General features: G+C 38.8%; 9 protein-coding genes across 16 annotated transcripts; 5 read left to right on the top strand and 4 right to left on the bottom strand.

Moving 5' to 3' along the window:
- Positions 1-264: 264 nt before the first annotated feature.
- On the top strand, positions 265-825 carry LOC104740288 (uncharacterized). The gene is made up of 2 exons (XM_019235749.2): positions 265-396; positions 486-825. The coding sequence occupies exons 1-2, from the start codon at positions 276-278 to the stop codon at positions 752-754; spliced, it is 390 nt and encodes a 129-aa protein (XP_019091294.1). The 5' UTR covers positions 265-275; the 3' UTR covers positions 755-825.
- On the bottom strand, positions 405-4,119 carry LOC104740289 (vacuolar fusion protein CCZ1 homolog A). 5 transcript variants are annotated; one of them, XM_010460838.3, is made up of 10 exons: positions 3,748-4,119; positions 3,279-3,490; positions 3,006-3,099; positions 2,711-2,894; positions 2,574-2,612; positions 2,355-2,464; positions 1,738-2,277; positions 1,501-1,656; positions 1,201-1,418; positions 894-1,117 (listed from the first exon to the last, which is right to left on the bottom strand). In XM_010460838.3, exons 2-10 carry the CDS (start codon positions 3,452-3,454, stop codon positions 1,087-1,089), a joined length of 1,548 nt encoding a protein of 515 aa, XP_010459140.2. In that variant the 5' UTR covers positions 3,455-3,490; positions 3,748-4,119; the 3' UTR covers positions 894-1,086. The 5 variants fall into 5 exon arrangements, with proteins under 5 accessions (XP_087342654.1, XP_010459140.2, XP_019091285.2 ...); XM_019235740.2 differs by having other exon boundaries at positions 3,279-3,486; positions 3,748-3,987; XM_087486528.1 differs by lacking the exons at positions 894-1,117; positions 2,574-2,612 and adding an exon at positions 405-674.
- Positions 4,120-4,706: 587 nt separating this feature from the next.
- Positions 4,707-7,433, top strand: LOC104740286 (magnesium transporter MRS2-1-like). Of its 2 annotated transcripts, none has more exons than XM_010460835.3 (7): positions 4,707-5,145; positions 5,230-5,296; positions 5,412-5,461; positions 5,647-6,256; positions 6,376-6,837; positions 6,926-6,973; positions 7,055-7,433. In XM_010460835.3, exons 4-7 carry the CDS (start codon positions 5,666-5,668, stop codon positions 7,283-7,285), a joined length of 1,332 nt encoding a protein of 443 aa, XP_010459137.1. In that variant the 5' UTR covers positions 4,707-5,145; positions 5,230-5,296; positions 5,412-5,461; positions 5,647-5,665; the 3' UTR covers positions 7,286-7,433. The 2 variants fall into 2 exon arrangements, with proteins under 2 accessions (XP_010459137.1, XP_010459136.1); XM_010460834.3 differs by having other exon boundaries at positions 4,829-5,145; positions 5,230-5,276.
- Positions 7,434-7,435: 2 nt separating this feature from the next.
- Positions 7,436-8,158, bottom strand: LOC104740287 (uncharacterized). The gene is made up of 2 exons (XM_010460836.3): positions 7,946-8,158; positions 7,436-7,679 (listed from the first exon to the last, which is right to left on the bottom strand). Exons 1-2 carry the CDS (start codon positions 8,115-8,117, stop codon positions 7,588-7,590), a joined length of 264 nt encoding a protein of 87 aa, XP_010459138.1. The 5' UTR covers positions 8,118-8,158; the 3' UTR covers positions 7,436-7,587.
- A 395-nt stretch (positions 8,159-8,553) lies between these two features.
- LOC104740285 (putative cyclic nucleotide-gated ion channel 7) lies at positions 8,554-11,640 on the top strand. 2 transcript variants are annotated; one of them, XM_087486525.1, is made up of 6 exons: positions 8,554-8,756; positions 8,839-9,415; positions 9,513-9,725; positions 9,798-10,111; positions 10,188-10,536; positions 10,614-11,640. In XM_087486525.1, exons 1-6 carry the CDS (start codon positions 8,710-8,712, stop codon positions 11,334-11,336), a joined length of 2,223 nt encoding a protein of 740 aa, XP_087342651.1. In that variant the 5' UTR covers positions 8,554-8,709; the 3' UTR covers positions 11,337-11,640. The 2 variants fall into 2 exon arrangements, with proteins under 2 accessions (XP_087342651.1, XP_019091006.2); XM_019235461.2 differs by having other exon boundaries at positions 8,566-8,756; positions 9,513-10,111.
- LOC104740284 (photosynthetic NDH subunit of subcomplex B 1, chloroplastic) lies at positions 11,364-13,421 on the bottom strand. Its single transcript, XM_087486529.1, has 7 exons — positions 12,931-13,421; positions 12,675-12,825; positions 12,402-12,592; positions 12,074-12,331; positions 11,878-11,983; positions 11,705-11,790; positions 11,364-11,614 (listed from the first exon to the last, which is right to left on the bottom strand). Exons 1-7 carry the CDS (start codon positions 13,344-13,346, stop codon positions 11,446-11,448), a joined length of 1,377 nt encoding a protein of 458 aa, XP_087342655.1. The 5' UTR covers positions 13,347-13,421; the 3' UTR covers positions 11,364-11,445.
- Positions 13,422-13,611: 190 nt separating this feature from the next.
- Positions 13,612-16,316, top strand: LOC104740283 (uncharacterized). Its single transcript, XM_010460831.3, has 5 exons — positions 13,612-14,745; positions 15,228-15,285; positions 15,373-15,456; positions 15,574-15,715; positions 15,830-16,316. The coding sequence occupies exons 1-5, from the start codon at positions 14,274-14,276 to the stop codon at positions 16,127-16,129; spliced, it is 1,056 nt and encodes a 351-aa protein (XP_010459133.2). The 5' UTR covers positions 13,612-14,273; the 3' UTR covers positions 16,130-16,316.
- Positions 16,317-20,188: 3,872 nt separating this feature from the next.
- On the top strand, positions 20,189-23,217 carry LOC104740282 (metal transporter Nramp6). Of its 2 annotated transcripts, XM_010460830.2 has the most exons (13): positions 20,189-20,489; positions 20,615-20,693; positions 20,805-20,845; positions 20,940-21,018; positions 21,101-21,205; positions 21,320-21,429; positions 21,532-21,713; positions 21,792-21,861; positions 21,942-22,115; positions 22,205-22,309; positions 22,387-22,518; positions 22,601-22,696; positions 22,783-23,217. In XM_010460830.2, exons 1-13 carry the CDS (start codon positions 20,388-20,390, stop codon positions 23,089-23,091), a joined length of 1,584 nt encoding a protein of 527 aa, XP_010459132.1. In that variant the 5' UTR covers positions 20,189-20,387; the 3' UTR covers positions 23,092-23,217. The 2 variants fall into 2 exon arrangements, with proteins under 2 accessions (XP_010459132.1, XP_087342652.1); XM_087486526.1 differs by having other exon boundaries at positions 20,323-20,489; positions 21,320-21,713.
- LOC104740281 (cinnamoyl-CoA reductase 1) lies at positions 23,088-26,625 on the bottom strand. Its single transcript, XM_087486530.1, has 5 exons — positions 26,153-26,625; positions 25,859-26,013; positions 25,276-25,461; positions 24,779-25,131; positions 23,088-23,633 (listed from the first exon to the last, which is right to left on the bottom strand). The coding sequence occupies exons 1-5, from the start codon at positions 26,283-26,285 to the stop codon at positions 23,429-23,431; spliced, it is 1,032 nt and encodes a 343-aa protein (XP_087342656.1). The 5' UTR covers positions 26,286-26,625; the 3' UTR covers positions 23,088-23,428.
- Between the last annotated feature and the right edge of the window lie 36 nt (positions 26,626-26,661).

Below are 26,661 nucleotides of genomic sequence, written 5' to 3'. Positions count from 1 at the left end.
GCTCTTCCTTATCTAAGACATATACTTATGGAAGTGTGGAAGTGTGGAAGTGTGTAGACAACGATGAATCTCCTTTGCTTGTTGGATTTGTCTTTGTCCTGAAAAAGGAAGATTCAAAACAGAGAATTTTGATCTTTGAAGTGTAAGAAAAGTATATTTGAACCCTAACTTGTCTCTTCAGAACTTGTTCTGTCTTGGCCCCACCCACAGACTTTATATACACACTGTTAGCTTCAAAACAGTCGCATCTCAAATCCACAAAGTTCAGACAAGCAATGGGAAGAGGATCTGTTGCATTGTTATTCCTTGTCCTCTTCTTTCTCTGCTTCCCCTTCTCATCAGATTCCCAAAAAGTCAATCCATCGACGAGCTTACTCAACCAAGAACAAGCCCATGGTGCTCTGTTTTAAGCATATATTGTTCCTCTTATGTTTATATGACCAAAGAAAATGAGCATCATTGTCTTGTTTTTGTTCTTTTTATAGCAGAAGTTACAATCAAATACATAACAAGAGGAGAAGATGACAAGAGCATCGACATCTTCCAGGCAGCGAAAGGAAGTCATGGAGTTACAGGTGGAAGAGGCGGAGGCCGGAAAACATCTCCAAGAAAAGGTAATGCCTCCATGGACCATCGGCCACCGTTGTTCTTCTCCGCTGCCTCCGTTCTATTTACTGGTTTCATAATGTTTTCATTAACTTCTTTCGACATGTCAATAAGATACTGTTGTACCTTAACAAATGTATTAACTTGAGAGTGTAACATATGTACTGAATATTGCAACTTTGAAATCTACTGGAAAGGATATGGGATAACACTTGTATATACTAGTAATAAGGAGTGGGTATATTCAACCAAACTGAGAATAAAGAACCATGAGAAAGACGCTATCCTACACACACAGAAAGAAGATTTCATTTCTGCTCGAAAGTGGAATCTTTGCTACATATCTACAAGCCAACCAAGAGCACAATTCAATTCCCACAACAAAATTAATGGCTGAGAGAGAGAAGAGCTCATTACTTCTTCTGAGCTTTTCACTTAGTACTTGAAACTAAAAGCAAAACCAGAAGATAGAACAAAAACTTAGTCCATTAAGAACGCTCCGCTGCAGAACCTGATTAAATCCCAACATTTTCTTTTCAGACAAGTCATGAATTTATTTCCAAGGCAGAGTATTTAGTTCGTAAGTAGCAATACCTGTTGCTGAATCTTCCAACAGCGTTTGTGGTTTCAAGAAGAGTGCCGCTGCCTTTCTCCAAAGCTATATAAAGCTCTTTGCCTCTGGTCACACGGGCGATCACCCACGCGTTGTTCTTAGCTCTGATGCATATTTCCATGTCTTTCTCCTGCCTTTTCGCAAGGCTTTTTTCTAAATCCACTTCTTCTCTAAGCTTGTTTAGTGCAAGTAGAGACTCCTGCGTTTTTCAAAATTCACACTTTTGAGTCCAAGGTGGTAATAGTTTCAGCTAGTAAATCATGAAAAGTGAAAGACGTTACCTTTGCAAGTGTAGCTACTTTTCCTGAAGGAGAAGCTCTGGAAACCTCCATGTCATTATCAACTACTAAATAACGGTAACCCTTAATATGGTAGGTATTCTCACCGCCCCACCCTCTTGAAATCTTCTCTTCAATTTTCAATATTCTCAGTGATGCCTGGAACAGAGATATTGGGTATATATTAGAAGACACCAGAAAAGATATTCACCATGAAAAATGGATGGGTGATGTGCTAACATCTTCAATAACTTGCTGTTTCACGGCTGAGACGTTTAAATCTCCATTGACAATGGCATTTGTAGGCATAAGAAGAAGTAAGGTGAGACTTTTATGCTGATAAGCAAGGAGATACACTCTTTCTTGTGTTTGCTGAAGCCAGATTGTAGGGATGGCAGAATCAGGGGAACCGCCAGTCTCTAGACCCCAAATATCGGTTATTAGAAAACCATCTTTCCCTTTTCTCCACTTATCATTCTGTAGTGGCCTAATAACATGATGCATGTTATTACCATTTCCTGAGGGTAGGGAATCAATTGAGCCAAAGGGTGCCAAAGTGGATCTATTAGAGATTTCAGATGAACCATGCCCCTTACGTAGATAAGACCAAGAATTCGCATCAGAGGATAAAGCTTTTGAGGTCAACCTCATTACAGCAAATGTAAATAAGTTGACGGTATCATCAGCTGAGAGAGTTGTTGAAACCAACAGATCTTGAAATAAGATCATAGAGTGGCATCTTAAGCTCCCAGCACATGAATCTAGTACTTGAACAAGAGACTGTATATCCAAAAATTGTTTGTCAAATAACAAATTATAAGTGTAATAAATAGTCCAATAGATTTGGAGAAACAAACCTGAACTTCAAGTGCAGTGTCCCTTGCTAAAGTAAGCATCTGAACAGTTCCACGCTCTCTCAAAGTTTCACGGAAAGTTGGTAGCTGAAGTTTCTTCCCAACAAAAAGATCTGCCCGAAAAACAAAAACTTTGCATAAGACACACGAACCAAGTTGAACATAATGTGGGTGTGCACAAATCCAAAGAAGGCATTCGACATAGCAACTTCAGCATTATACCACAGCAGCAGAATTCCGAGCGAGACAGCTTTTGAAATGCTGACAATTAGCGACATAAAATGTATTGAAGATGGAAACAGAATGAAAAGGAAAACACTGAAAAATTTTATGTGCTAGATTTTGTGAGAATCACTTACTGCTTAGATAATCTGTGAAGAACGGGTACAACTGTGACCGGGTAAGCTCTCCTGTTGGTTCTTTCTCGATTAATGCCCTAATTGACCCGTGAAACATCACAAAGAGTGAGTGCACTTCCTTAAGAACTCTCCTTAATGCATCAATCCTCCATATTGCCCCTGTCTCCTTATTTTTCTCCACAACCTGCCACTGTCTAGATCAGATCTTGTTCACTGACATTACTAAGACACATCCGGTGCATCGTTCATTAAAAAATTATGTGCTATAACAAGTAAAAGTAAGACATTGTCTTACCATAACCATCCAGATATCGGGTTCAGGCTCATAGAAAACATGGGAATGTCCTTCTGCTTCTATAACCTCACAAGCTGTCTCCGGAGAGAAAAGTCTGCATTTTTAGTCACAACAAGCCTCAAAAGATGAACAAGATTCACACAGTCTATTATTGATTAAGGAGCTTGATCTATCAACCATTTTTATCGAAAAAAGATCATAAATGCAACCAAATCTCGAACACCAGTAATGAGAAAAAAAACTAGTAAAAGGGAAGAATGAGCAGCAGCTAACCTAGTAAAAGTAATAAGCCCTTCACTGAGCCCTATAACTGATAACTGCGTGGATAAGTCTAAGTCGGCAGGATAAAAGAACAAAATCTTGTCTAGCTCTTGTCCTTCGGTTTGACCTCTCCTCAGATCAAACACGCAAAGTCGAAGGCTTTCATTAGCAGAGCTCACGGACACCATTTTCCGGTAGCTTCTACGAGCTCATTAACACCCTGCCTAACATATACAAATGCAAAGAAACGGTTCAGAAATCAAGCAATGTTAAAACTGGTTGTTTTCTAATATGTACATACTCTACTTCAAAATCCCCAAGTAATTTTTAAGGTTTTCAAGGCCCACATTGGTGATTGAACTCACGGCACTCAAACCTAAAACAATGTTCCTAATAGGAAGACCGAAGAACTCATATATCGAGAAGAGAACAAATTACTATTTTAGGGCTCTAAAAGAGAAGAATTTGGAAAATTTACTACCTTTGAGGACGAATTCAAAGAGCGAAGTCCCAATGAGTAGTAGTAATCGATCTTCGGGTATAGCGATCGGAGACAGATTAACGAACAAGAACAAAAAGAAGCCAACTTCAAAAATTTGGTGGAAAGCTCAAATTTTTCAAAACACAAACTCGACACAGGGATCAGAATTTGATCGATTGAGCTGAAATCAGTTGAGATTTGGCGACAAGGAGGATAAGGGAAGAAGACAGAAGTGGAAGCAAGCAGGTGGACAAGCTAACCGCCACTGAAAAAAAATCCCGCAGGAGAAAAACGGGTCGGGTTATCAAAAGAATCGGGTCAATATCTGAAACGGGTTAACCGAATATTTTTTCAAGATTCTCAACAGCTGACGTCATCTCAATCAGTTTTTGTCTCTCTTTTACTCTATCACTCGGTTAATGATTAATTTTTAACATTAAATTATGGGGGAGAGATAATGATAATGACAACATTAATGATCTAAAAAGTAGATTTGATAAAAGAAAATTATATTCACTTCGTTTCAAAATATAAGATGTTTTAGCTAAAGCACGCAGATTAAGAAATCCCGCTGGAGAAAAACGGGTCAGGTTATCAAAAGAATCGGGTCAATATCTGAAATGGGTTAACCGAATATTTTTTCAAGATTCTCAACAGGTGACGTCATCTCAATCAGTTTTTGTCTCTCTTTTACTCTATCACTCGGTTAATGATTAATTTTTAACATTAAATTATGGGGGAGAGATAATGATAATGACAACATTAATGATCTAAAAAGTAGATTTGATAAAAGAAAATTATATTCTCTTCGTTTCTAAATATAAGATGTTTTAGCTAAAGCACGCAGATTAAGAAGTCTTTACTTTTAACAAGTTCAACCAATTAAAAATAATACTGCATAATATAAAATACTAAACCAATCTAAAATTTACATAAAAACTTGCAAACAACCTATATTAGGAAACAAAAAACTTCTCTAAAATATCTTATATTTTGAAACGGAGGGGAGGAGTACTACTGCAAATTAGTGGGTAGTTAGAGGTAACCCGGTAAAATTAACTAGATAGGTCGGTCGGTTAGCATTCCGGTTTAACCCTCAAGTGGGGGCTGGGGGCAGTAGTAGTAGTTTACATTCTCATATCATTTCACCACCACAACTCACTCACGACTAATTGCAAAGCTTTTTTTTTTGTTTTGCGTGTGTTTTTGTCTCCATCGCTCTTTTGTTTCCGACATAAAGGAAAATACAATATCAGACGAATCATTCGGTGTTTTGCTTACGAGAAGCTTCGATCGATCTCTTAGGTTTTATTTTTCTTCTTCGTTTGGTTTATGAATCTTTCCATTTCGTTTTCGTTGGTTTAAGCTTGAGTGATGAAACCAGTCTCCGTGTCAGAGGTAAAATTCAGATACATCTGCTAGATTTTCTTCGCTTCTTACCGGTTGATATGATTCTGGGTTCGTTTTGTTTCCAATCTGTAGCTGTTTGATCCGGTGGCTGGTAAGCTATTACGGCGTTTTTAGCTCTGGTATGGCTTTGTGCTTTGTGGTTCGTTTGCTTCTGAGTTTCCAATTTTCTTTTTATTTTTTTTTTTTTTATTTTTTATTTTTTATTTTAATCACTTATCGGAATCTGAGATTAGTTTATTGTTTTCTGGTCACAGTTGGCTTGGCTAGAGTAAGAACGACGACGAGATCACCCTTGATTTAACTGGTATTTCTTCTTTAGATTCCCATGTTTTAAATAGCTTCCTGTAATTTCGTTGCCTGTGTTGTCTATGGGATACGTTCTTAGTTGGCTTGCAGTGTTTTTGGTTATTTTTGCAATTCGGTATCTGAATCTAAGTATCTGTTTTTACATTGTTTTATGTTGATCTGTTTGATTGTTTGGCATTTCAGTTTTTTTGCATTTTCAACAATGTCTGAACTAAAAGAGCGGCTGCTTCCTCCAAGACCTGCTTCAGCTATGAACCTCAGAGATACTGCTGTGTCTCGCCCTTCTGCTTCTGGAAGAGCTCCCCTTCTCGGAGTTGATGTCCTGGGTCTGAAGAAGCGTGGACAAGGCCTACGGTCTTGGATTCGTGTTGATACTTCTGGCAATACTCAGGTCATGGAGGTTGACAAGTTCACTATGATGCGCAGATGTGATTTGCCCGCCCGTGATTTAAGGCTGCTTGATCCCTTGTTTGTGTATCCCTCAACTATCCTCGGCCGAGAAAAGGCTATTGTCGTCAACTTGGAGCAAATTCGTTGTATTATTACTGCTGATGAGGTTCTGCTCCTCAATTCCCTTGACAACTACGTGCTGCGTTATGTTGTTGAGTTGCAGCAGAGACTAAAGACTAGCGCTGTAGGTGAGCTGTGGCAGGAGGAAAATTCCCAGTTGAGTAGGAGACGGAGCAGGAGTTTTGACAATGCTTTTGAGAATTCATCCCCTGATTATTTACCTTTCGAGTTCAGAGCTCTTGAAATAGCCCTTGAAGCTGCTTGTACCTTTCTCGATTCTCAGGTTAGTTTAGTAACAGTTTAGCTTAGACTTTGATTCCCCCTTGGAAAAAACAGACTAATATACTGGCTTGATTTTGACTTCTACACACTAAGTTGGTGAAATTTTATCTTTCTGTATAGGCTTCAGAGTTGGAGATTGAGGCATACCCGTTATTAGATGAGCTTACCTCGAAGATCAGTACACTAAACTTGGAGCGTGTACGTAGATTAAAGAGCAGGCTTGTGGCATTGACAAGAAGAGTTCAGAAGGTTCGGGATGAGATCGAGCAGCTAATGGATGATGATGGAGATATGGCAGAAATGTATCTAACAGAGAAGAAGAAGAGAATGGAAGGTTCTTTGTACGGTGACCAATCCATAATGGGTTACAGGTCAAATGATGGTCTATCTGTTTCTGCACCAGTCTCTCCTGTTTCTTCTCCACCTGATTCCCGAAGGCTTGATAAAAGCTTGAGCATTGCAAGGAGCCGGCATGACAGTGCAAGGAGCTCAGAAGGCGTCCAGGAGAACATCGAAGAGCTAGAGATGTTGCTGGAAGCTTATTTTGTCGTCATTGATAGCACTCTAAACAAGTTGACATCGGTACTTAAAGCCTCTTCTCTTTTTTTTACTTTCTGTCTTTCTTTGTTATGAAGCTCTAATCAACGGTATCCATCTCTTTATTTTACAGTTGAAGGAGTACATTGATGACACTGAAGATTTCATTAACATTCAACTGGTAATACCTCAAAGTTCAACCTTTTCCATTCAGTTTGAGAAACCATAAGAGCCTGCTGAAAAAGTCTTTGATTTTGTGCAGGATAATGTGCGGAATCAGCTGATCCAGTTTGAGTTGCTTCTGACGACTGCAACATTTGTTGTAGCAATATTTGGGGTGGTAGCTGGGATCTTTGGGATGAACTTTGAGATAGACTTCTTCAACCAGCCAGGTGCATTCAGATGGGTACTCATAATCACTGGAGTATGTGGCCTTGTTATTTTTTCGGCATTCGTCTGGTTCTTCAAGTATAGGAGACTCATGCCTCTATAAGAAGATAGAGAGAGATAGACATGAATGTGCCTCCCCCAGAAAAGTAGACATAAACTTCTCTATTGTTATGTTGCTTACAGATTAATGATTTGTTTCCTTTCCACAATGGAATCTTAAGCATTTTTATTATAGGGGTTGTCAATCCAAATGTGATAGAATCTTGATCTTTTTTATTTAGAAACGGATAACCAAACATGGTGCTTAAAAAAAATTCAAGAAAATGAGAATGACTTTGGTATCTAAACCACAAAACCTCAGAGATCATATACTGAGTTTTTAAACATGTGTGGCAGTGAGACAGACTACTTGTTAGATGATGGAGACGAGGAGAGACGTGCTTTCCGAGCTTTATCAGCCTTGTCCATGTAATCTTGGTGAGATTGATGCTTTGACCCTAAAAGAAACCAATGAAGTTCAAGGATTTAGCCTAAACAGAGTTAAACCCTATGAGTTGTAACCATCAGACGAAACGATATACAGATTCTGGTCCAATTGGAATGTTAAATTGGAAACACTGAGATACCATTTGTTCAGTGTTATCTAGCAGCCAAGCCAATATGATTATAATAACATCTTATTTCGAACCCAGGATCTACAAGAACTACTGATTCATCTTCATAAATATACAATATTATTAAACGATGAGAGTCGAGATCGGACCTTGAGTCATCAAATACCACGGAACTCCGAAGATGAGCGAGACGATTCCGATCCCAACGATGACGTGTTTCTTTTCACCACTGTAAACGTAATGTTCCATTTTAGCTCTGAATCCTCCGCCTCCGGCCATACTCGCCGCAGCACCGCCATTGGTCTTCGTCTCATTTCCCATCCTCAGATTTCGTTCGATTTACTTTACTTACCATACCAGTCATCAACAGGGTTTATCAATCCAAGAATTAGTGGGCCTTAATGAAAGGCCCATCAACATTAAACTTTCTCATTGTCATAATAACATTTTGAACCCTATATTTTGTTGCATATTAGTGGAAAGCGGTATAACTTTCTGCAATTACACTTTTAGCCAAAAATACGTGGTAGGTGAAGTGGATGACACAACAACACAAGAGAGAGCTATAATAACTCTTGGCGCCTCGTCAAATTACGCGGTAAATACGCTCCTCAATCCTCATCAAAACATGGTTAGTGTATGATTAATTTAACAAACTTTCACAACGGTCGAATCTCAGTCAATCATTCATCCGCCATCTATGGTACCAACAACAACTAACAAGGAATCTTCAATTTCTTCTTTCCCAAGTTTCTTCAAGCCCTCGAAGATTAACCCAAAATCATTCATACACTTTTCCATGAGTATTTTGCTTTCGATGCTCTCCTTAATCGACTCTCCTTTTTTTATATTATATAATCGAGATCTGTGGTGATACTAGGTAGGTTAAGCGTATGGTTGTTTCTCAGAACAAATGTACAAATCACAATACATAAGCGGCCAGAGAGAAAAATTCGTTAGGTAAAGATCCAATAGTATTTTTTTTTTTGTCTTTGTTATATCTTCAGATCTATTGAATGACGTATGAACTTTGAATGTATAGGTTAGATGATATAGATTCAACTTCTTCACCTGCGACTGGAATGATGATGAAAGGAAACTGTTTCGGATTTAACCTAAAGAATCGAGGGGGAGGAGAAAAGAAGAAAGTATCCAAATCTTTCAGGGAAGGAGTCAAAAAAATCGGATCAGAAGGTCTAATAACCATCGGCAAATCGGTTACAAGAGCCGTGTTTCCAGAAGATTTGAGGATAACAGAGAAGAAAATATTCGATCCTCAAGACAAAACACTTCTCATATGGAACAGATTGTTCGTCATTTCTTGTATTTTAGCTGTCTCGGTTGATCCATTGTTCTTTTATCTTCCCGTTGTCGATAATTCCGGAAGCAGCTGTATAGGGATTGACACGAAGCTAGCTGTTACAACCACTACTCTTAGAACCATCCTTGATGTTTTCTACTTGACTCGAATGGCTCTTCAGTTTCGTACAGCTTATATAGCTCCTTCTTCTCGTGTGTTTGGTCGCGGTGAGCTTGTCATTGATCCTGCAAAGATCGCAGAACGCTACTTAACCCGTTATTTCATCGTTGATTTCCTTGCAGTGCTTCCTTTACCTCAGGTAGAATGGAGAGTCAAAAATATCATTAGATGGTTACTAAAAAAAATGGATTCTTTTTTAGGATTCATTAATATGATGTTTTGCGTGGCTATTACAGATTGCGGTGTGGAAGTTTCTTCACGGGTCTAAAGGATCAGATGTGTTACCGACGAAAACAGCATTGTTAAACATTGTGATTGTGCAGTATATTCCTAGATTCGTTAGGTTTATTCCGTTAACATCAGAACTGAAGAAAACTGCAGGAGCTTTTGCTGAAGGAGCTTGGGCTGGTGCTGCTTATTATCTCCTCTGGTATATGCTTGCAAGCCACGTAAGTTTCTCTATGTATATATATATGACTCTTCTTTTGAGACATTTATTTATGATTTATATACACTTGCAGATAACTGGAGCGTTTTGGTACATGTTGTCAGTGGAACGTAATGATACTTGTTGGAGATTTGCTTGTAAAGTCCAGCCAGATCCGCAACTCTGTGTTCAGATTCTGTATTGTGGGAGTAAATTTGTGAGCAATCGAGACACTGAATGGATCAAAACAGTCCCTGAGCTTCTCAAAAGCAATTGTTCTGCTAAAGCAGATGACTCAAAGTTTAACTATGGGATATACGGTCAAGCTATATCTTCAGGCATTGTATCATCAACATCATTTTTCTCCAAGTTCTGTTATTGTCTTTGGTGGGGTCTTCAAAATCTCAGGTAAGGCATTGCAACCGATTAATCAACCGTTAGCTTATGCAGTAGTTTTGATATATTTTGGTGTCTTCTTGAACAGCACGTTAGGTCAAGGGCTGCAAACAAGTACATTTCCAGGAGAGGTTTTGTTTTCCATTGCGATTGCTATAGCTGGGCTTCTTCTTTTCGCGCTTCTAATCGGGAATATGCAGACTTATCTTCAGTCACTTACTGTTCGTCTCGAGGAAATGAGGATCAAGAGACGTGACTCTGAACAGTGGATGCATCACAGGTCACTTCCACAAAATCTGAGGGAAAGAGTCAGACGCTATGATCAATACAAATGGTTAGAGACAAGAGGTGTAGACGAAGAAAACATTGTCCAGAGTTTACCTAAGGATCTCAGGAGAGACATCAAACGCCATCTCTGTCTGAATTTAGTTAGAAGGGTAAAGTTTTTAGAATCAGAATGCTATAAAAATTGCTTCATATACTAACTAACTAACTATGTGTTCTGTTTCTGCAGGTTCCTCTGTTTGCTAATATGGATGAAAGATTACTTGACGCGATCTGTGAGAGATTAAAGCCGAGTCTATACACGGAAAGCACATACATTGTGCGTGAAGGAGACCCGGTTAACGAAATGATGTTCATAATCCGAGGTCGGTTAGAGAGTGTAACAACAGATGGAGGAAGAAGTGGTTTCTTCAATAGAGGGTTACTGAAAGAAGGAGACTTTTGTGGTGAAGAGCTTCTGACATGGGCACTTGACCCTAAAGCAGGCTCAAACTTACCTTCTTCCACAAGAACAGTGAAGGCTCTGACTGAAGTAGAGGCTTTCGCTCTTGAAGCTGAAGAGCTGAAGTTTGTAGCAAGTCAGTTTAGGAGACTTCATAGTCGACAGGTTCAACAAACTTTTAGGTTTTATTCTCAGCAATGGAGAACTTGGGCTTCTTGCTTCATCCAAGCTGCTTGGCGTCGATATTCGAGAAGGAAAAATGCCGAATTGAGACGCCTTGAAGAAGAAGAAGAAGAAATGGGTTATGATGAAGATGAGTATGATGACGAAAGTGACAAGAGGCCTATGCTTATCACTAGAAGTGAGTCTTCTTCTAGGCTGCGTTCAACGATATTAGCATCAAGATTTGCTGCTAATGCTTTGAAAGGGCACAGACGAAGGACCTCAGAGAGTTCAAAGACCTTGCTGAATCTGCAAAAGCCTCCGGAACCTGATTTTGGTGCCGAATAATAAATTTCTTGTGCAGAGAGGCCAACATAACATCAGAACAGAGACTTTATAATTGATTTATACACATAAATTCTATATATATAACTTGTTTCAGAAACTGTAAGATTATCTACACGAGAGCCAATGATCCTTCAAAGACCTGCATTGCATTTTTAACAGTTCCTATGTCGATATCTGCTAGTTTACCGGTCTTCGAAGCAACAATTACACAGTTGTTCTTCTCTTCTGCGTATGGTACAAAGAGCTTCCCTTTTTCTTCTGAAGAGAACAACCCAATACTGGAAAAAAAAAAAAAAAAAAAGAAGCACACACTTGTCAATTCTTGAAAACATTGATCACTCTTTTTTATCTAAATCAGATAGTTTGACCTCGGTTTGTCTCGCGCATTAGCTAGTTGAATGGCAGCTGTGTTTGTAGCAATAACTCCAGCAGAATCGTTTATCAGAGCAGCCAACTAAGTAGGATCAAGAAAATGAATCAAAGTAAGATCAGTCAATTCAACTTTGTTCGTAATTATACAGACAAATCTGCATATGAATACCTGTCCTGGTGTTGTGATGAACACTATAGATGTATCATCACCCACAAAATCTTCAACGTTTTCTCTCTCTTTCTCATGTGGAATCACAAAGAGCGGTTTGTATCCCCTGGCATTTTCCAGAACCATGTCTCAGAGGAAATTTCAATCTCATCAAAACAAAATCATTACATTTTGAAAAGGGGTATAGTTAGTTTACCTTATACCCTTTACAATCTTAGCCCATTTTTCAAGTGAAAGCAAACTGTCACTATCTCCTTTTGATTGCATGGATGCCTTTGAATCTGATTCAATCCCATGAATTACTATAAACTTCCCTGTGGCTGCTCCAGCATTCCTGTACTTTTCAGCCACAACCTCTTTCAATTTCCGGGAAATCGATACTCTAAGAGGCAGCACAGGAGTCCTTGGAACACTCCTAAACGGTCTTCCTAACCAATCTTCCATCTGATCGTACCTGAACCCATCCACATTCAATTTAGACTTTCGAAAAAAATATGCAGTTACGTCGGTTTCAAGGAACTCACATGCTATAACCTAATTTTGAAAGGTTGGTATTTTCTGCGGTGAAGGTTTCAGACAGCATCAGACCAGCTCCAGCAGAGTTAACATTCGGGTAAATGTAACTAACTCTGTCTCGAGCCGTTGTCATGAACAAAAACGCTGCGTGGCCTAACCCTGCGAGCTTAGTGGACAGAATCATGTCATAGTACCTCCCCTGAAACATGACTTCAAGAAAAGTTAATTAACTAGTCTGATAACGGAAAGATACAAAACAAAGATTTGTAAAAGTTACAAACTTTGAGAATTCCGATCATGTCAGTGTATTCAGCTGGTTCAGGCCAATGATCATCTGGATCATACACATTTGCCCATCTCACGTTTTTGTTTAACTCGAATGTTTGTTTTCCTCTTTCAGTCGTTAGTACATCTACCTGGACACCAGGATACCTTACAAAAACAACATGAAAACGTACAGACGATGTTCTGCATTACATACAAACTTAAGGCTTTTGAAAAGGTCAAACTTGGAGAAAGGGTTTGGTTCAATGTTACCTGTCTTTGAGTAGCTGAATAGTGGGGAAAAAGAGTAAATTCTCGTAAACGCCACCGGAGATAACGCAGCAACAACGTCTAACATCTCCTCTGATTTTCAAGGGCAAAGAAGCGAGCTCGACGGTGTAACCCTTGGGAAACTTCAAGAAACCATAAGGGTTATCAGGATTATCCGGCGGTCGTGGATCCTCGTCTTGCTTCCCGTCGACAAACAAGGACCCGTATTCGTTATCCGGATCTTCACCGCTGTCAAACGGGTCGAGCCATTCGTTCTTCTTCTTCTTGAGATTGACGGAGACATCGGAAGACCTCGAAGTAGGCCGAATTTGAAGAAATACGAGTGGTTTGGTGGTGGGAAACGGCGGGGTATTGAAGAATGGTGAAATGGGTTTGGGTAACAGAGGAAGTGAAGCCATTATTAGAGAGGTCTTTTGAGCCAAAGAAACAAAGTTTGGATTTTTAAATGTTTTTGTTTGTGAAAGAAAAGAGATCTCTTTAGGGGAAACTTAGGATAAGTGGGTCCGTTTTGTAGCTATTTTCCGACCGTAGAAGAAAATTCTCATTTAATTATATTTTTTTTTGGTTATGGCAAATTGGCAATTACTTATACAAAATAATTATTCTCTGTTCAATTAATTAAAAAATTTTGTCTGGATATATGGGTTGATAAATGATATGCACGAGGCAAAACATTCCTAATTGCAGAAGCATTAATTAAACAAGTAAAAGCTTTACAGTAAGCAATCTCAGATTAAAACCCAATTTAATTCAAGTCGGGTTGAGGCAATAAGTACCCGTTTCATTGTCGGGTCGAGGAACAAAAGATCAGAAAAAAAGGCGGAAGAACCAAAATGTGACGTGTTAAGCGGTGACTGGTGAACGACCTTTTCTTCTCCTCTCTCTCTCTCTCTCTCTCTTTCGATTTGATTCGTTTCGTCCTCGATCAGAAAAGCTTCCTTCTTCCTTTTTTTTTTCCTTGAAGTCAAAAGGGTTTTTTTTTTTTTTCCTTCACTGTTCAAAGATTTTATTTTGTGTGTGTGTATGTGTTTCCTCAGCTTCTCTCATTGTATTCTAACCATACTTTTTTTGTTTCTCTTGAACAAAGCTCGTAACTTGGCTTTGTTTTGCTAGAAGATTCCTCAAAATAAGATATTTAGCGGTGACCAAAAAAAAAAGTTATCATTTTGGGTGGTAATGTAGCTGTAAAGTCTAGGGCTTTTGATATATAATCTCTTGAAATTGGTTCCGAGACTGTTTTAAATTACCAATTTTGATTCTAGTTGTGATCTAGTGGTTAGATCTGTGATTAACCAAAGGCAGATTTTGTTGCGAGAATCGGGTCAATGTCGGTTCCACCTCGATTCCGGTCCGCGGATTCCGGTGAACGAGAATTCCGATCAGTACTTGGTCCTACCGGGAACAAGCTGCAGAGGAAACCACCGGGGATGAAACTGGAGAAGCTGATGATGGAGAAGACCATCATCATCGAGTCAAAAGATGATAAAACGAAGAAACCAACTACTCCGGCTTCGCCAAGGACGACTCTGAAGCAATGCTCGTCTCTTTGCTCTTCCATTCTCAGAAAGAACAGTGCCTCCATGACTGCTTCTTATTCCTCTGACGCTTCGTCTTCCTGCGAGTCATCGCCTGTGAGTGTGGCGTCTTCTTCGAGCTGTAAGAAGGTTGTGAGGCGAAGTGGGCCTGTCTCTTCCACAAGGAAGCTCAGTCTCAGTGGTGGGAAAGAAGAGGAAAAGGTTGCTGGCGATTGCTTTGCTGATGGCCGTAAAAGGTGTGCTTGGATCACACCTAAAGCTGGTAAGAATCAATTTTTGACCTATCAGTCTCACCTATTTCATCATGCGAGAGTTTTTTTGACTTTAGATGTAGAAATAAGCAAGTACGTGAATGTGAGATTGAGTTTGACCTGATTTTCTGAATCAGTGAAAGAGACGATAAAGTTATCTGGTTGAATCAATGAGACTGATTTTAATAGGTGTTTTTTGTTTGATCTAATTATTGTCTTCTGTATGAGGATAGTGAAGTAACACAATGGTCAGCAAAATGCTTGAATTGCTCTGCACTTTGTTCAGTGAGCAGTGTGTAGTTAATTTGTTACATAACTTATGTAGTATAGCTTGTCCTGAAGTTCCCTTCTAGATGTTTTAACTTCTCATTGTTCAAGATATCTAACTTCCATGCTAAGAGGCGCTTGCCACTACTCTTTGTTGATCTCTTATATCCCATATCTTGCTCTGCTGTGATTGACTAATAATGTTGTGTTTTTCTTTCTTGTAAAGACCCATGCTATATTGCTTTCCACGATGAAGAATGGGGAGTTCCTGTACATGACGACAAGTACGTGGTATCCTCAACTCTTTTCCTTTTATCAGAGATGCGCTCTGTAATTATAAGAGTCTCTTATCACTTGGTTAAATTTTGTAGGAACCTTTTCGAGTTACTATGCCTCTCTGGTGCTCTAGCCGAACTCTCCTGGACCGATATTCTCTCCAGAAGACAATTACTCAGGTAACCATACCAAGTTCTTTGTAATCTGAATTTGAAATCACAATATGAACTTCTGATACCAAGCTAGTAGTAGTTCTGATCTCTCAGATTGTTTAATTTGCTTCTTACTTGAAACAGGGAAATTTTCATGGACTTCGATCCAGTTGCTGTTTCTGAATTGAATGACAAAAAGTTAACAGCGCCTGGCACTGCTGCCATTTCCTTACTATCAGAGGTCAAGATACGGTCAATCCTCGATAACTCACGCCATGTGCGCAAGGTAAACATTACATAACCTCACACTTACTGATTGATCTATATTAGTCAAAAAAAACTTATTAACTCCTATAAATCTAACAATCTCTCTGGCTGTTGATTCTTAACTTAAATACAGATTATAGCTGAGTACGGATCCTTTAGGAAGTACATGTGGAACTTTGTGAACAACAAGCCTACACAGAGCCAATTCAGGTATCAACGGCAAGTCCCCGTGAAGACATCGAAAGCTGAGTTTATAAGCAAAGATCTAGTACGCAGAGGCTTTCGCAGCGTTAGTCCAACGGTAATTTACTCATTCATGCAAGCAGTTGGGCTCACAAACGATCATCTCATAGGGTGCTTCAGATACCAAGACTGTTGCGTAGATGCAGAGACGACAACAACCAAGGCCAAGAAGAAGAACGAGCGAGAATGACATAGAAGAGCAATTTCTGAAAACAAGCTAATTAACGTATTTGAGTACCATGTTGTTTTTGCTTTGCTTTCGAAGATTATTATATTGACACAACGAGGTTTTGTTACGGTGAAGTGTTTTTTTTTTATTTTTCGTTGTATAGATGTTTTTTTTTTGGTAATCGGTTTAGCATAGTAGGATGTTGCCATGAAGGAACTCTTAGACCGGACGTATCTCTGTGAATCGATTACATGCTACGTTTTAAGTTTTCTATTAACCAAATAATTTACATCTAGGTATGGTCGAATGGAGTACACATTTATGGTCTATGATGCTTTATGCTTAACTTTAGAGGAGGAGAAACTGTATTCGTCAAGTTACATCATTTAAAATTTTAAGTAATAAAATTTTTGATCTTAGATTGTTTTTTATTACCGATTTGTAAAAGAAAAAAAAAAAAACATTCTTGATGAATAACGGCCGTGCATTGGGATACGGTTAAAGGTGACTTAAAAGCTTTCGGTGGAGTCTTTCTTTCAGGTTGGCAGTTTTGACAAACGCCTCAATAAGACTAATATTTGTCTTATTCCGAAAGTAGAAAAACCGACCCGAATGACTGAATGGTGCCCCATTAGTTTATGTAATGTCGGGTACAAGATTATTTCAAAAAATTTATTTCAACGGTTGCGTAAGTTCTTGCCAGCATTAATTTCTGAGACACAGTCAGCGTTTGTAGAAGGCCGTTTAATTACGGATAATATTTTGATTGCTCAGGAAATGTTTCACGGACTCCACACTAATCCCTCTTGTAAGGGCAAGTTTATGGCCATCAAAACAGATATGAGTAAGACCTATGATCGGGTAGAATGGTCTTTTATTGATTCCTTAATGCGGAAATTTGGTTTTTGTGAGACATGGATTTCCTGGATCATGTGGTGTGTGACATCAGTGGAATATAGCGTCTTATTAAATGGGCAACCCCATGGATCAATAATACCATCTAGAGGGCTCCGTCAAGGAGATCCCTTGTCACCTTATCTTTTTATCCTCTGTACTGAGGTACTTATTGCAAATTTACGGAAAGCGGAACGGTCTAAGCTTATCACGGGTATCAAGGTTTCCACTGCATGTCCGGCAATTTCACATTTACTGTTTGCAGACGACAGTCTGTTTTTCTGTCGGGCCACAAAGGAACAGTGCGAAGTTATTTTGGGGATTCTTAGGCAATATGAGAGGATTTCTGGACAGAGGATAAACTTCCAGAAATATTCAGTTCAATTTCGACATATAGTAGATGTGGATGTGCGTGAAGACTTAAAGGGTATCCTGGGGATTACCACTTTAGGTGGCATGAATTCCTATTTGGGAATCCCGGAAAGTCTTGATGGATCGAAAACCAAAATTTTCTCTTTCGTCCAAGATCGGTTACAAAAAGGGTTGGTGGTTGGCCTGCCAGGTTACTGTCTCGGGGGGGGGGGGGGGGGGTAAAGAAGTCATGATCAAATCGGTCGCGACGGCTGTCCCTACTTTTGTTATGTCCTGTTTTAGAATTCCCAAAACAGTTACACGAAAACTTACGAGTGCCATCTCCAACTTCTGGTGGAGCTCTTCGGGAGAAACTCGGGGTTTACATTGGCTCGCCTGGGACAGATTGTGTGTCGATAAAATGGAGGGAGGCTTGGGGTTTAGGTGTCTGGACGATTTCAACACCGCACTGTTGGCTAAGCAACTTTGGCGGTTGATATCAGTTCCAGATTCACTATTTGCAAAGGTTTTCAAAGGACGGTATTATAGGCATTCAGATCCATTAGATCCTATTAAATCTTATTCTCCATCTTATGGATGGCGAAGTATGATTTCTGCTCGCTCTCTGGTGAACAAAGGACTCATTAAACGGGTAGGAACTGGGGCCTCCATTTCAGTATGGTCTGACCCTTGGATACCTGCTCAATCCCCGAGACCAGCATTGCGTTCAGGATCGCCAGTCGATCCAACGCTTAGAGTTGAAAATTTCATTGACAGGACTTCACATTCCTGGGATCTGGCATTACTTTCGGCTTCTTTCGAGCCGGAGGATGTAGCCCTTATTTCTGCTTTACCTCTTGGTAATCTTACCATACCGGATAGCTTGGGATGGCATTTGACTAAAACCGGTAGCTATACTGTTAAATCTGGATATCAGGCATTGCAGCAGAAACCGGAGAGAGGTCTTCCCATTTCTGGCCCCAATATTATCCCTCTACAGGCATATGTCTGGCAGATTAGGTGTCCACCAAAACTCAGACATTTTTTGTGGCAAGCAATTACGGGTTGCATGGCGACAACAGCTAATCTACGGCGTCGTGGATTAAGCTGTGATATGGACTGCGAAATTTGTGGGGAGACGGAAGAGACAGTCAACCATGCCCTCTTTTTATGCCCTCCGGCTAGGCAGGTTTGGGGACTGTCCCAATTTCCGACCTCTACGGGTTGTTTCCCGTCGGATTCTATATATGCTAATATGGATTCCTTATTTTGGAGGTTTCAAGACATTCCTTCGGTGGCAATGTTTCCATGGATTCTATGGTATATCTGGAAGGCTCGGAATGATAAATTATTTAGTAACTTGGACTCCAACCCGGTAGCAATCCTACGGTTAGCAGAGGAGGAATCCAGGCTGTGGTCTTCAGCCAGGAAGACCTATCCGGATCCTTTTCTACTGATGTCCCTCGGCCTCTACCCAGATCTATGACTCAGACTTGTAATGTGGCTCACGGTTATGAATCTAGTTACCGATGCTTTGTAGATGGATCTTGGAAGGCGACTGATCAGTTTATGGGCAGAAGATGGTATTGCATTTCTCCTAACGGAAAATCTCCCACCATGGGTGCATCTAATTCTCGTTGTAGCTTGTCACCGCTCCACGCAGAGGTAGAGGCCCTTACCTGGGCAATGAGGTGTATGATTGGTGCTGATAACGAGAAAGTCGTCTTTCTCACAGACTGTTATGATTTGGTGAAGATGGTGTCTTCGCCTTCCGAGTGGCCTGCTTTCAAGACATATCTGGACGCTATTGATGAAGATAAGGGTGAATTCCTTTCATTCTCTCTCGTTCAGGTACCAAGATCACAGAATGGTAGAGCGGACAAACTGGCGCGTCGTGCTAGAGTGGAGTCGCTTCCAATCACCTTTGTGAATAACTTCCCGTCTAATTGGCTCGTTTGAGTCAATCTTGTAACCTGTTGGTAAAAAAAAAAAACGGCCGTGCATTGTGGACGTCGAATTCATCTTTGGGCATATTCTTTTAGTTCACTTGTGATTTTCTGACATTTGTATAATTGAAACCAATGGTTCGTGTGTGTTATATATAGTAGCCTAAGGGCTATGGTAGATTGGTAGGCATCTTAGTCAATTACATGAGAAGTCTCAACAAAGAAGTAGAAAATTATCAAATCTATATGTATTTTTTCCTCAGCTATTATTTCCTTATATACTAGATAAATTGAAGAGCTATATTATACTACAAAATTAGGTGTCCCTCCTTGAATCTTGTTATGTCGATTATCAAATAGAAACAAGTATAGAGTGTTTGTTGACTATCGAATCTTTACCAAAATAAAAAAGTGGGATGGTGATAGATCCCACTTCGCATAGATCCTGACCACGCGCACTTCCTTGTGGGGCTCCCCATCTTTTTACCGTTAAGGTAGCCATTTTACAATCTCTTCTTCTTTTGTTAATCTGTTTTTAATTTGGATACTTAGGTAATGAACTTTTCTAATACGAATTGCCTTTTGCTGTTTGTTAAGCTGATGAACAGCTCTTGAGTTACGTATCATTCATGTACTATATTAGTCTTTTTTTTAAATGATCTGAATCAGTTTTTCCTACGTATTTAACTTCCCTATCTTTAACAAATGGAAGAAGAATACTAGTATAACTTAAGAGTTTCTTAATAATTTATAATAAACTAAAAGTTTGACTTATTGATGAGAAAGAGGGAAATTGTGGTAAATTTGTGATACATTATCGAAATATCCACACATGTATTTGTAGATTGCCGATGCATTCATTTATCAAATTCTTCCCCAAAAAAAAAGTAGTTTTGGCAATTGCATTAAAAAGAAACATATTTTAATGAGAATTCATTACCCCAAAAAAAAAAGAGATTTTTTGACTAAAAAAAGAAAGAGATTTTAAATGAGATTTCTTTTAATTAAATTGTCTCTTACATTTGACCAAAACACGTGTATCTCTGCATATATTTTTTTCTGTTGTAGACAGAGAGAGAGAAGAGAGAATGGCGATGGCGGCTGCTGCAACAGCAAGTGGGGGCAACACAAGTTTCTCAAACTCTCCTATCATCGAAAACTCTGATTCTACTCAGATTGTTGTCCCTGAGGTCTTTCTCTTTTGTTTTCTTTAAATGGCCTTCGAAGTGGACAAGAGTTGTTTTTTTTTCCTAAGGATTCAGTGACTTGTGGTTTTAATAGTAAAATGTTTAGTTTCTTTTATTTATACATGCAGAAGAAGAGCTGGAAAAACTTCTTCTCATACTTAGGCCCTGGCTTTCTCGTCTCAATTGCTTACATTGATCCTGGAAACTGTAAAGATTCCACTTTTGTAGATACTATACATATTCATAAAAGTGTGTAACGCTTTTAAAATTACACAGAAACACACAAACTATGCTTATTTGTTGTTGTTGTTGTTACAGTTGAGACTGATTTGCAATCAGGAGCTCAATACAAGTATGAGGTGCGTTACATAATCAGGAGCTCATAAAAGTGTAACCTTTACGTTCTTTGTCTTTGTTGATTTTGATTACTCGTTTCTTGGTCACATTAAACAGTTGCTCTGGATCATATTGGTGGCGTCATGTGCAGCTTTGGTGATTCAGTCTCTTGCTGCAAATCTTGGTGTCGTCACAGGTTTAAATCCAAAATATACCGAACAAAGTCTTTCTTCTATTCTAGTCTAGTCTTTATATACATCAATCAATGGTGATCGCAGGAAAACACTTAGCAGAGCATTGTAGAGCTGAATACTCCAAAGTTCCAAACTTTATGTTATGGGTAGTAGCTGAAATCGCTGTAGTCGCTTGTGACATTCCTGAAGGCATGTGTTTTCTTACTTTTGTTGCAGTGATGATGGGAGTATTCTCAATCTGTTAATTTATCAAACAAATGGTGATTAATGAATCAATCAATCATTGGTTTTCGTTGTATACAGTGATTGGAACAGCATTTGCTTTAAACATGCTTTTCAATATCCCGGTTTGGATTGGTGTTCTTCTCACTGGACTTAGTACATTGATTCTTCTAGCACTTCAACGATATGGGGTATCTACTTTTACATTTGTTATGTTTTTTTACTCTTTCTCTGTTTCATGTGGCTTTCAGGTCTCTAAATCTGTATCTTGGTTGTTTTTTATATCCTTACAGATTAGAAAGCTCGAGTTCTTGATCGCGTTTCTTGTGTTCACTATTGCTCTATGCTTCTTTGTTGAGCTTCATTACTCAAAACCAGATCCTAAAGAGGTCCTCTATGGTCTCTTTGTTCCTCAGTTAAAGGGTAATGGTGCAACTGGTTTAGCGATCTCTCTCCTCGGTGCCATGGTTATGCCGTAAGAAACACTCTGTCTCTCTTTCCCCTCAACCAAATTACGAAAATTCCTCATCTGTTTTTAATGCTTGCTTCACAGGCACAATCTCTTTCTCCACTCTGCTTTAGTTCTCTCTAGAAAGATTCCTCGTTCAGTGCCCGGCATCAAGGTAACTAATCACCTATATATCATACATACATTCTCATGGTGGGTCGTTATGAGTCTTAAGTACCTCATTTTCATTTACAGGAAGCTTGTCGTTATTACTTGATCGAAAGCGGATTAGCACTTTCAGTGGCATTTCTCATAAATGTCTCTGTGATATCAGTGAGTGGTGCAGTTTGTAATGCCCCAGACTTGAGTCCAGAAGATCGAGCAAGTTGTGAAGATTTGGATTTAAACAAAGCTTCATTTCTGCTAAGGGTAAATACATGAATCCTATAGGTTTTGGCACAACTTTTGACAAGATAATAGATATATAGACGTCTTGCTTTCTTCCTCTGGTCTCACAGAACGTTGTGGGTAAATGGAGCTCAAAGATATTTGCAATTGCGTTGCTTGCTTCTGGTCAGAGTTCAACAATAACCGGAACATATGCTGGACAATACGTTATGCAGGTATGACCAAATCCTAGATAAATGCTCCTAAGTCCTAACCTGTGTCTAAATCTTGTTACTGCTTTTCTTTTCCACAGGGGTTTCTTAATTTAAGACTACAACCATGGCTCAGAAACTTCTTAACAAGATGCTTAGCTATAATCCCAAGTTTGATCGTTGCTCTCATAGGTGGCTCAGCTGGTGCTGGAAAGTTAATCATCATTGCCTCGGTATAACCCCCCAGTAACTCAAATCCAATCTCTGAATCATATATATATTCTTAACATTACTCATCTTCTTATCTGTTTGCAGATGATCTTATCCTTTGAACTCCCATTTGCTTTAGTCCCACTTCTCAAATTCACAAGCAGCAGAACCAAAATGGGCTCACACGCCAATTCACTTCTGGTAATAAATCAACTTCACTTCTCTTTATATATCAGTAACATCGATCGAAGGAACAAAATTTAACTAATCCTGCGGTTTTTGCGTAGATTTCAGCTGTGACTTGGATCATTGGTGGACTTATTATGGGTATAAACATATACTATATAGTAAGCAGCTTCATCAAGCTGCTTCTCCATAGTCACATGAAGCTTGTAGCCATTGTCTTCCTAGGCATTCTTGGATTCTCTGGCATTGCCCTTTACTTAGCTGCCATTGGTTACCTTGTTCTCCGTAAAAACAGAGAGCCCTCCACACAGTATCTCCCTTCTGATAACTCTCAGACTGCAGAAACACTTCCTCGAGAAGACATTGTGAACATGCGGTTACCTAATAGAGTAGCAGGCGACTTAAGTTGAAGAATTATGTTTACTATAATTTAAGATGGAAGAAACATTGTTTACTTATTGTGATCAAATACATAGATTAAGAATGACTTGGTGTAATCTATTACATAGATTAAACATGAAGCCTTTTCTACAAAATCCATCAAAACGGTTTGGCTAAACATCCGAGCATATAGATTCATAACCAGATCACAAGACATTTTGAAACAGAGGTTTCACATAACCAGAGACAAGAAACAAAGATCAGTTTCTTGTTTTTTTTTTTTTTTTTTTTTTTTTTTTTTTTTTTTTTATCATGATAAAACAAAAGTAATATCAATGGCTTAGGATACTTGAGGGAATAAGCTTTTCAAGAACCGATCTTAATGCCGGTTTCGATGGATTCTTGTGAAGTTGAAGGAGGGGGAGGAGGAGGAAGATGACCTTTCTCTTGCAAGCTCTTGACTGTGTCGTAGAGGCTTTGCTTGGTGGATGTGAACTCTAAGCCTAAGTCCTTAATCTTTTGGTTAGTGAATTTGTATGGCTTGGCTCTAGGGTTCTTCTCGTCCTTGCACCTGAAAACATTATTACACAAGTCAAACATCGTTGTTACTTACCACAATCTTTTGTTTTACTTGGGTCAATTATTTGGGCATTTGGCACTATCTTAAAGTTGAACATTATTCACTCTAAAGCGACTGAATTGTCTAATTAAAGTCGGACAAAGAGCAAAGACTAGCTCCATTACAACTACCGTTTCTTTTCAACTCATATTATGTTGTGTGTTGTGTATATCATCTTATGGTTTCAATAGTATCCACGTCAGCGGTTGGTGAAGAGTGGACTTGGACTTATGCCTTATGGTGTGAGTTGTTGGGTATACCAACTTTCACCACAAGCGAGCCAAAAGGATCATGGGACCAAACTCACAGCCATCATTGGTTTTATATCAAAGTTAAGTGATATCATAAAAAAAATAAAAGAGAGATAAAAAGAAGAAAAGAAACATTCACATGGTCAGGAAGTAAAGAAGATATGTACTGTTTTTTTTTACGATAAAAAGCTATGTCAAATTAGCGAAGACGCTAAGTGACGTAATGTTCTCGTCATAATCAGCTTTAAGTGTTCATGTTTACTGTTAGTGTTGGTGACGACTGACGACTTATTCTTATTAATGTACACTAAACCTGCGCCTGTGGGTGTATAATAAAAAGTCTTAATACCAATAAAAATAAATAATGATAGTTATATAAAGCAGAGTACTTGAGACTGGTCATTGCTTAATTGACACACAAGACCTAACATCGTGACTAAAAGACGTTATTTGCTTTTTTTTTGTTTTCATTTTTACTCAAGTATGTGTGAAATCATGCATCTATGAGGTTACTAGGCGTTATTGATGCATGGGTGCCAAGTGTATCATCATTCGTCCTAAATAATGCTTGATACTACGAGATGGCGTGCACACATTAAATTTGATTTGTCGTTTAAAACGAGTAGAAATTAGTATATATATTGGACCACATTAATAAATAATGCTTGATATCTTTCAAGTTGGTTATGTTTCAAATGGATTATGTTTTATGACTTTATCACTTTCTATAAGTTTTCAATTTTATAGTATGATTTACGTTTCTATGTAAAACTAACCTTAAATTTGTAAATTCTTAAGCGACATTAGTTAGAAAATATTGGAATGCTAAAAGCAAAGTTTACTTACTTGGTGGGAAGTGGATACTCCGGGAATAGCTTAGCAAGAATCTCAACAACTTCACCGCGGTGAAACGCGCTCTCGGCAAGGAGATAACGCCCGGAGGCTGAAGGTGCCTCATAGACCAGAACATGAGCCAGCGCGACATCGCGAACATCCACATAAGCCTGAGTCAAGTTAGCGTAAGTCTTAGCCGAGCCGGTTAGATATTTGAGGACGTGGTAGAGACTGGCGTTGATCGTCGGCTGTAACGGTGGTCCAAGAACAAGCACCGGATTCAACACCACCAAGTCAACACCTTTCTCTTTTGCTGTCTCCCACGCCGCTTGTTCTGCCACCATTTTACCGTAACAATACCAGTTCTACAAAACACATACAAAATATCAATACAACGAACCTAACATTATAAAATTCACGTTTAAAAGTGCAAAGCACAAGGAAAAAATAAAGGGAGTTAAAAGGCTTAATTAGTAAAAGTAAAAAATATTAAAGAAAGCAAGAAAGACCTTGGTGTTTTTGCAGAAGTCAAGATCACTCCAACAACTTTCGTCAACGACTGCGTCAGGGTCACGGTTAGGGTCCATGTAGACGGCACCAATAGAGGAAGTGATGACCACACGCTTAACCTTAGCTTCAGCCGCAGCATTAATTACGAACTTGGCTCCGTTCACAGCCGGCTCAACCATTTGCTCCTGAAGATTAATAATTTATGTTCATTGATCTGCCTTCCAACATTCCCCAAAAATTTTAACCATCTTTTCTTCATTTTGAAGTCTTTTCATGCAATAAATAAAATTCCTTACAAGAAAACAAAGATAATGACTTCCTCGGATGTGTCAACATTGACCAATACTAACATACCCACTGAACAATAATAATGCAAGAAATTTCAACCTTTCATCATATGATATTTCTTTTAATAGATTTAAATAATAAACATGATTTATTTTATTGCATGAAATCAGCTCCACTACCATTTAGTATATCATACTTATTTTATTTCGTGAAGGTCCTTAACTTTATTTAATTCTCTCTGTAAGCCACAGAAAGTGCAAAGGATATAGAAAAGCCCCAGAAGAAAATACTTACGGGATCGTCAGTGACCGGAGAAGCCGTATGAAAGACGCCATCGCAACCATCAACCGCCGCCTTAAGAGCCTCGTAGTCTTGAAGATCTGCTTTGCACAGAACCAACCTCTCCTTTGCTCCTTCTAGTTCTCTCAAATGTGTGTTCTTTGGATCATCTTCAAGAAAATAATAATAATAAACTTTAAAACAAATCCCAATTGTCAATACAACAAATAATAAAATTGACCTTATTAAGAACTTAGATTATGGTTTATATATATATAATGAGTAAAAAACGAATATAATATATCGGACCTGGATTCCGTACGGTTCCTTTGACTGTGTAGCCTCTCTCAAGAAGTGACTTAACTATCCAAGAAGCGATGTATCCACCGGCTCCGGTTACGCAAACGGTTTTTCCGGCCGGTGATGTTTCGTCGACTGGCATATTTGTCGGTGATCGAAAGAAAGTATAACAAGAGCTTAGGTGTTGTGAGAAGAGATGGATGGCTCTAGGGACTATGCAGAGAAAACGCGTAGTTACAAATTGAGTTACGTTTCGTATATATAAAGACCGAAAAGGTAAGTTATCTTTATATTTACACACTTGCCAAGTTTCACCTAACAATGGTAATTATATGTTTTGTCTATATTTTTATTTGCATTATCTTAGAAAAAGTATAACTGAAATTATGACTTTTGAAAACAAAAATTTATAGAAAGAGGGGTTGGTGGAGGAAGAAGAAACATTTGGAACTATATACCCCTTTTTTAAAAAAGAAAATATTATCTTTAGACAAACTCATAATCTTGGACAATTTATT

This window comes from Camelina sativa, chromosome 14 (assembly GCF_030686135.1).
Source record: "Camelina sativa cultivar CO46 ecotype springtype chromosome 14, ASM3068613v1".
Classification (NCBI taxonomy): domain Eukaryota; kingdom Viridiplantae; phylum Streptophyta; class Magnoliopsida; order Brassicales; family Brassicaceae; genus Camelina; species Camelina sativa.
This window is presented reverse-complemented; position numbering and strand designations above follow the sequence as displayed.

What these genes read in the sequence shown, in the direction of transcription:
- LOC104740281 (XM_087486530.1), bottom strand. Translation starts at nt 26,285, where the DNA reads ATGCCAGTCGACGAAACATCACCGGCCGGAAAAACCGTTTGCGTAACC. An exon ending in ACTTCTGCAAAAACACCAAG is followed by an intron (nt 25,132 to 25,275) that starts GTCTTTCTTGCT and finishes TGTGTTTTGTAG; the next exon opens with AACTGGTATTGTTACGGTAA. An exon ending in GAGTATCCACTTCCCACCAA is followed by an intron (nt 23,634 to 24,778) that starts GTAAGTAAACTT and finishes TAATGTTTTCAG; the next exon opens with GTGCAAGGACGAGAAGAACC.
- LOC104740286 (XM_010460835.3), top strand. Translation starts at nt 5,666, where the DNA reads ATGTCTGAACTAAAAGAGCGGCTGCTTCCTCCAAGACCTGCTTCAGCT. An exon ending in GTACCTTTCTCGATTCTCAG is followed by an intron (nt 6,257 to 6,375) that starts GTTAGTTTAGTA and finishes CTTTCTGTATAG; the next exon opens with GCTTCAGAGTTGGAGATTGA. An exon ending in CTCTAAACAAGTTGACATCG is followed by an intron (nt 6,838 to 6,925) that starts GTACTTAAAGCC and finishes TTTATTTTACAG; the next exon opens with TTGAAGGAGTACATTGATGA.
- LOC104740289 (XM_010460838.3), bottom strand. Translation starts at nt 3,454, where the DNA reads ATGGTGTCCGTGAGCTCTGCTAATGAAAGCCTTCGACTTTGCGTGTTT. An exon ending in ACACTGCACTTGAAGTTCAG is followed by an intron (nt 2,278 to 2,354) that starts GTTTGTTTCTCC and finishes TTGGATATACAG; the next exon opens with TCTCTTGTTCAAGTACTAGA. An exon ending in AAGTAGCTACACTTGCAAAG is followed by an intron (nt 1,419 to 1,500) that starts GTAACGTCTTTC and finishes TGAAAAACGCAG; the next exon opens with GAGTCTCTACTTGCACTAAA.
- LOC104740282 (XM_087486526.1), top strand. Translation starts at nt 20,388, where the DNA reads ATGGCGATGGCGGCTGCTGCAACAGCAAGTGGGGGCAACACAAGTTTC. An exon ending in AAATCTTGGTGTCGTCACAG is followed by an intron (nt 21,019 to 21,100) that starts GTTTAAATCCAA and finishes TGGTGATCGCAG; the next exon opens with GAAAACACTTAGCAGAGCAT. An exon ending in GTTCAGTGCCCGGCATCAAG is followed by an intron (nt 21,862 to 21,941) that starts GTAACTAATCAC and finishes TTTCATTTACAG; the next exon opens with GAAGCTTGTCGTTATTACTT.
- LOC104740285 (XM_019235461.2), top strand. Translation starts at nt 8,710, where the DNA reads ATGTACAAATCACAATACATAAGCGGCCAGAGAGAAAAATTCGTTAG. An exon ending in TGGGGTCTTCAAAATCTCAG is followed by an intron (nt 10,112 to 10,187) that starts GTAAGGCATTGC and finishes CTTCTTGAACAG; the next exon opens with CACGTTAGGTCAAGGGCTGC. An exon ending in GTCTGAATTTAGTTAGAAGG is followed by an intron (nt 10,537 to 10,613) that starts GTAAAGTTTTTA and finishes CTGTTTCTGCAG; the next exon opens with GTTCCTCTGTTTGCTAATAT.
- LOC104740287 (XM_010460836.3), bottom strand. Translation starts at nt 8,117, where the DNA reads ATGGGAAATGAGACGAAGACCAATGGCGGTGCTGCGGCGAGTATGGCC. An exon ending in GTGGTATTTGATGACTCAAG is followed by an intron (nt 7,680 to 7,945) that starts GTCCGATCTCGA and finishes GGTTTCTTTTAG; the next exon opens with GGTCAAAGCATCAATCTCAC.
- LOC104740284 (XM_087486529.1), bottom strand. Translation starts at nt 13,346, where the DNA reads ATGGCTTCACTTCCTCTGTTACCCAAACCCATTTCACCATTCTTCAAT. An exon ending in ACATGATCGGAATTCTCAAA is followed by an intron (nt 12,593 to 12,674) that starts GTTTGTAACTTT and finishes GTCATGTTTCAG; the next exon opens with GGGAGGTACTATGACATGAT. An exon ending in AATGCGCGAGACAAACCGAG is followed by an intron (nt 11,615 to 11,704) that starts GTCAAACTATCT and finishes TTTTTTTTCCAG; the next exon opens with TATTGGGTTGTTCTCTTCAG.
- LOC104740283 (XM_010460831.3), top strand. Translation starts at nt 14,274, where the DNA reads ATGTCGGTTCCACCTCGATTCCGGTCCGCGGATTCCGGTGAACGAGAA. An exon ending in TTGGATCACACCTAAAGCTG is followed by an intron (nt 14,746 to 15,227) that starts GTAAGAATCAAT and finishes TTTCTTGTAAAG; the next exon opens with ACCCATGCTATATTGCTTTC. An exon ending in TCCAGAAGACAATTACTCAG is followed by an intron (nt 15,457 to 15,573) that starts GTAACCATACCA and finishes TACTTGAAACAG; the next exon opens with GGAAATTTTCATGGACTTCG.
- LOC104740288 (XM_019235749.2), top strand. Translation starts at nt 276, where the DNA reads ATGGGAAGAGGATCTGTTGCATTGTTATTCCTTGTCCTCTTCTTTCTC. An exon ending in CAACCAAGAACAAGCCCATG is followed by an intron (nt 397 to 485) that starts GTGCTCTGTTTT and finishes TTCTTTTTATAG; the next exon opens with CAGAAGTTACAATCAAATAC.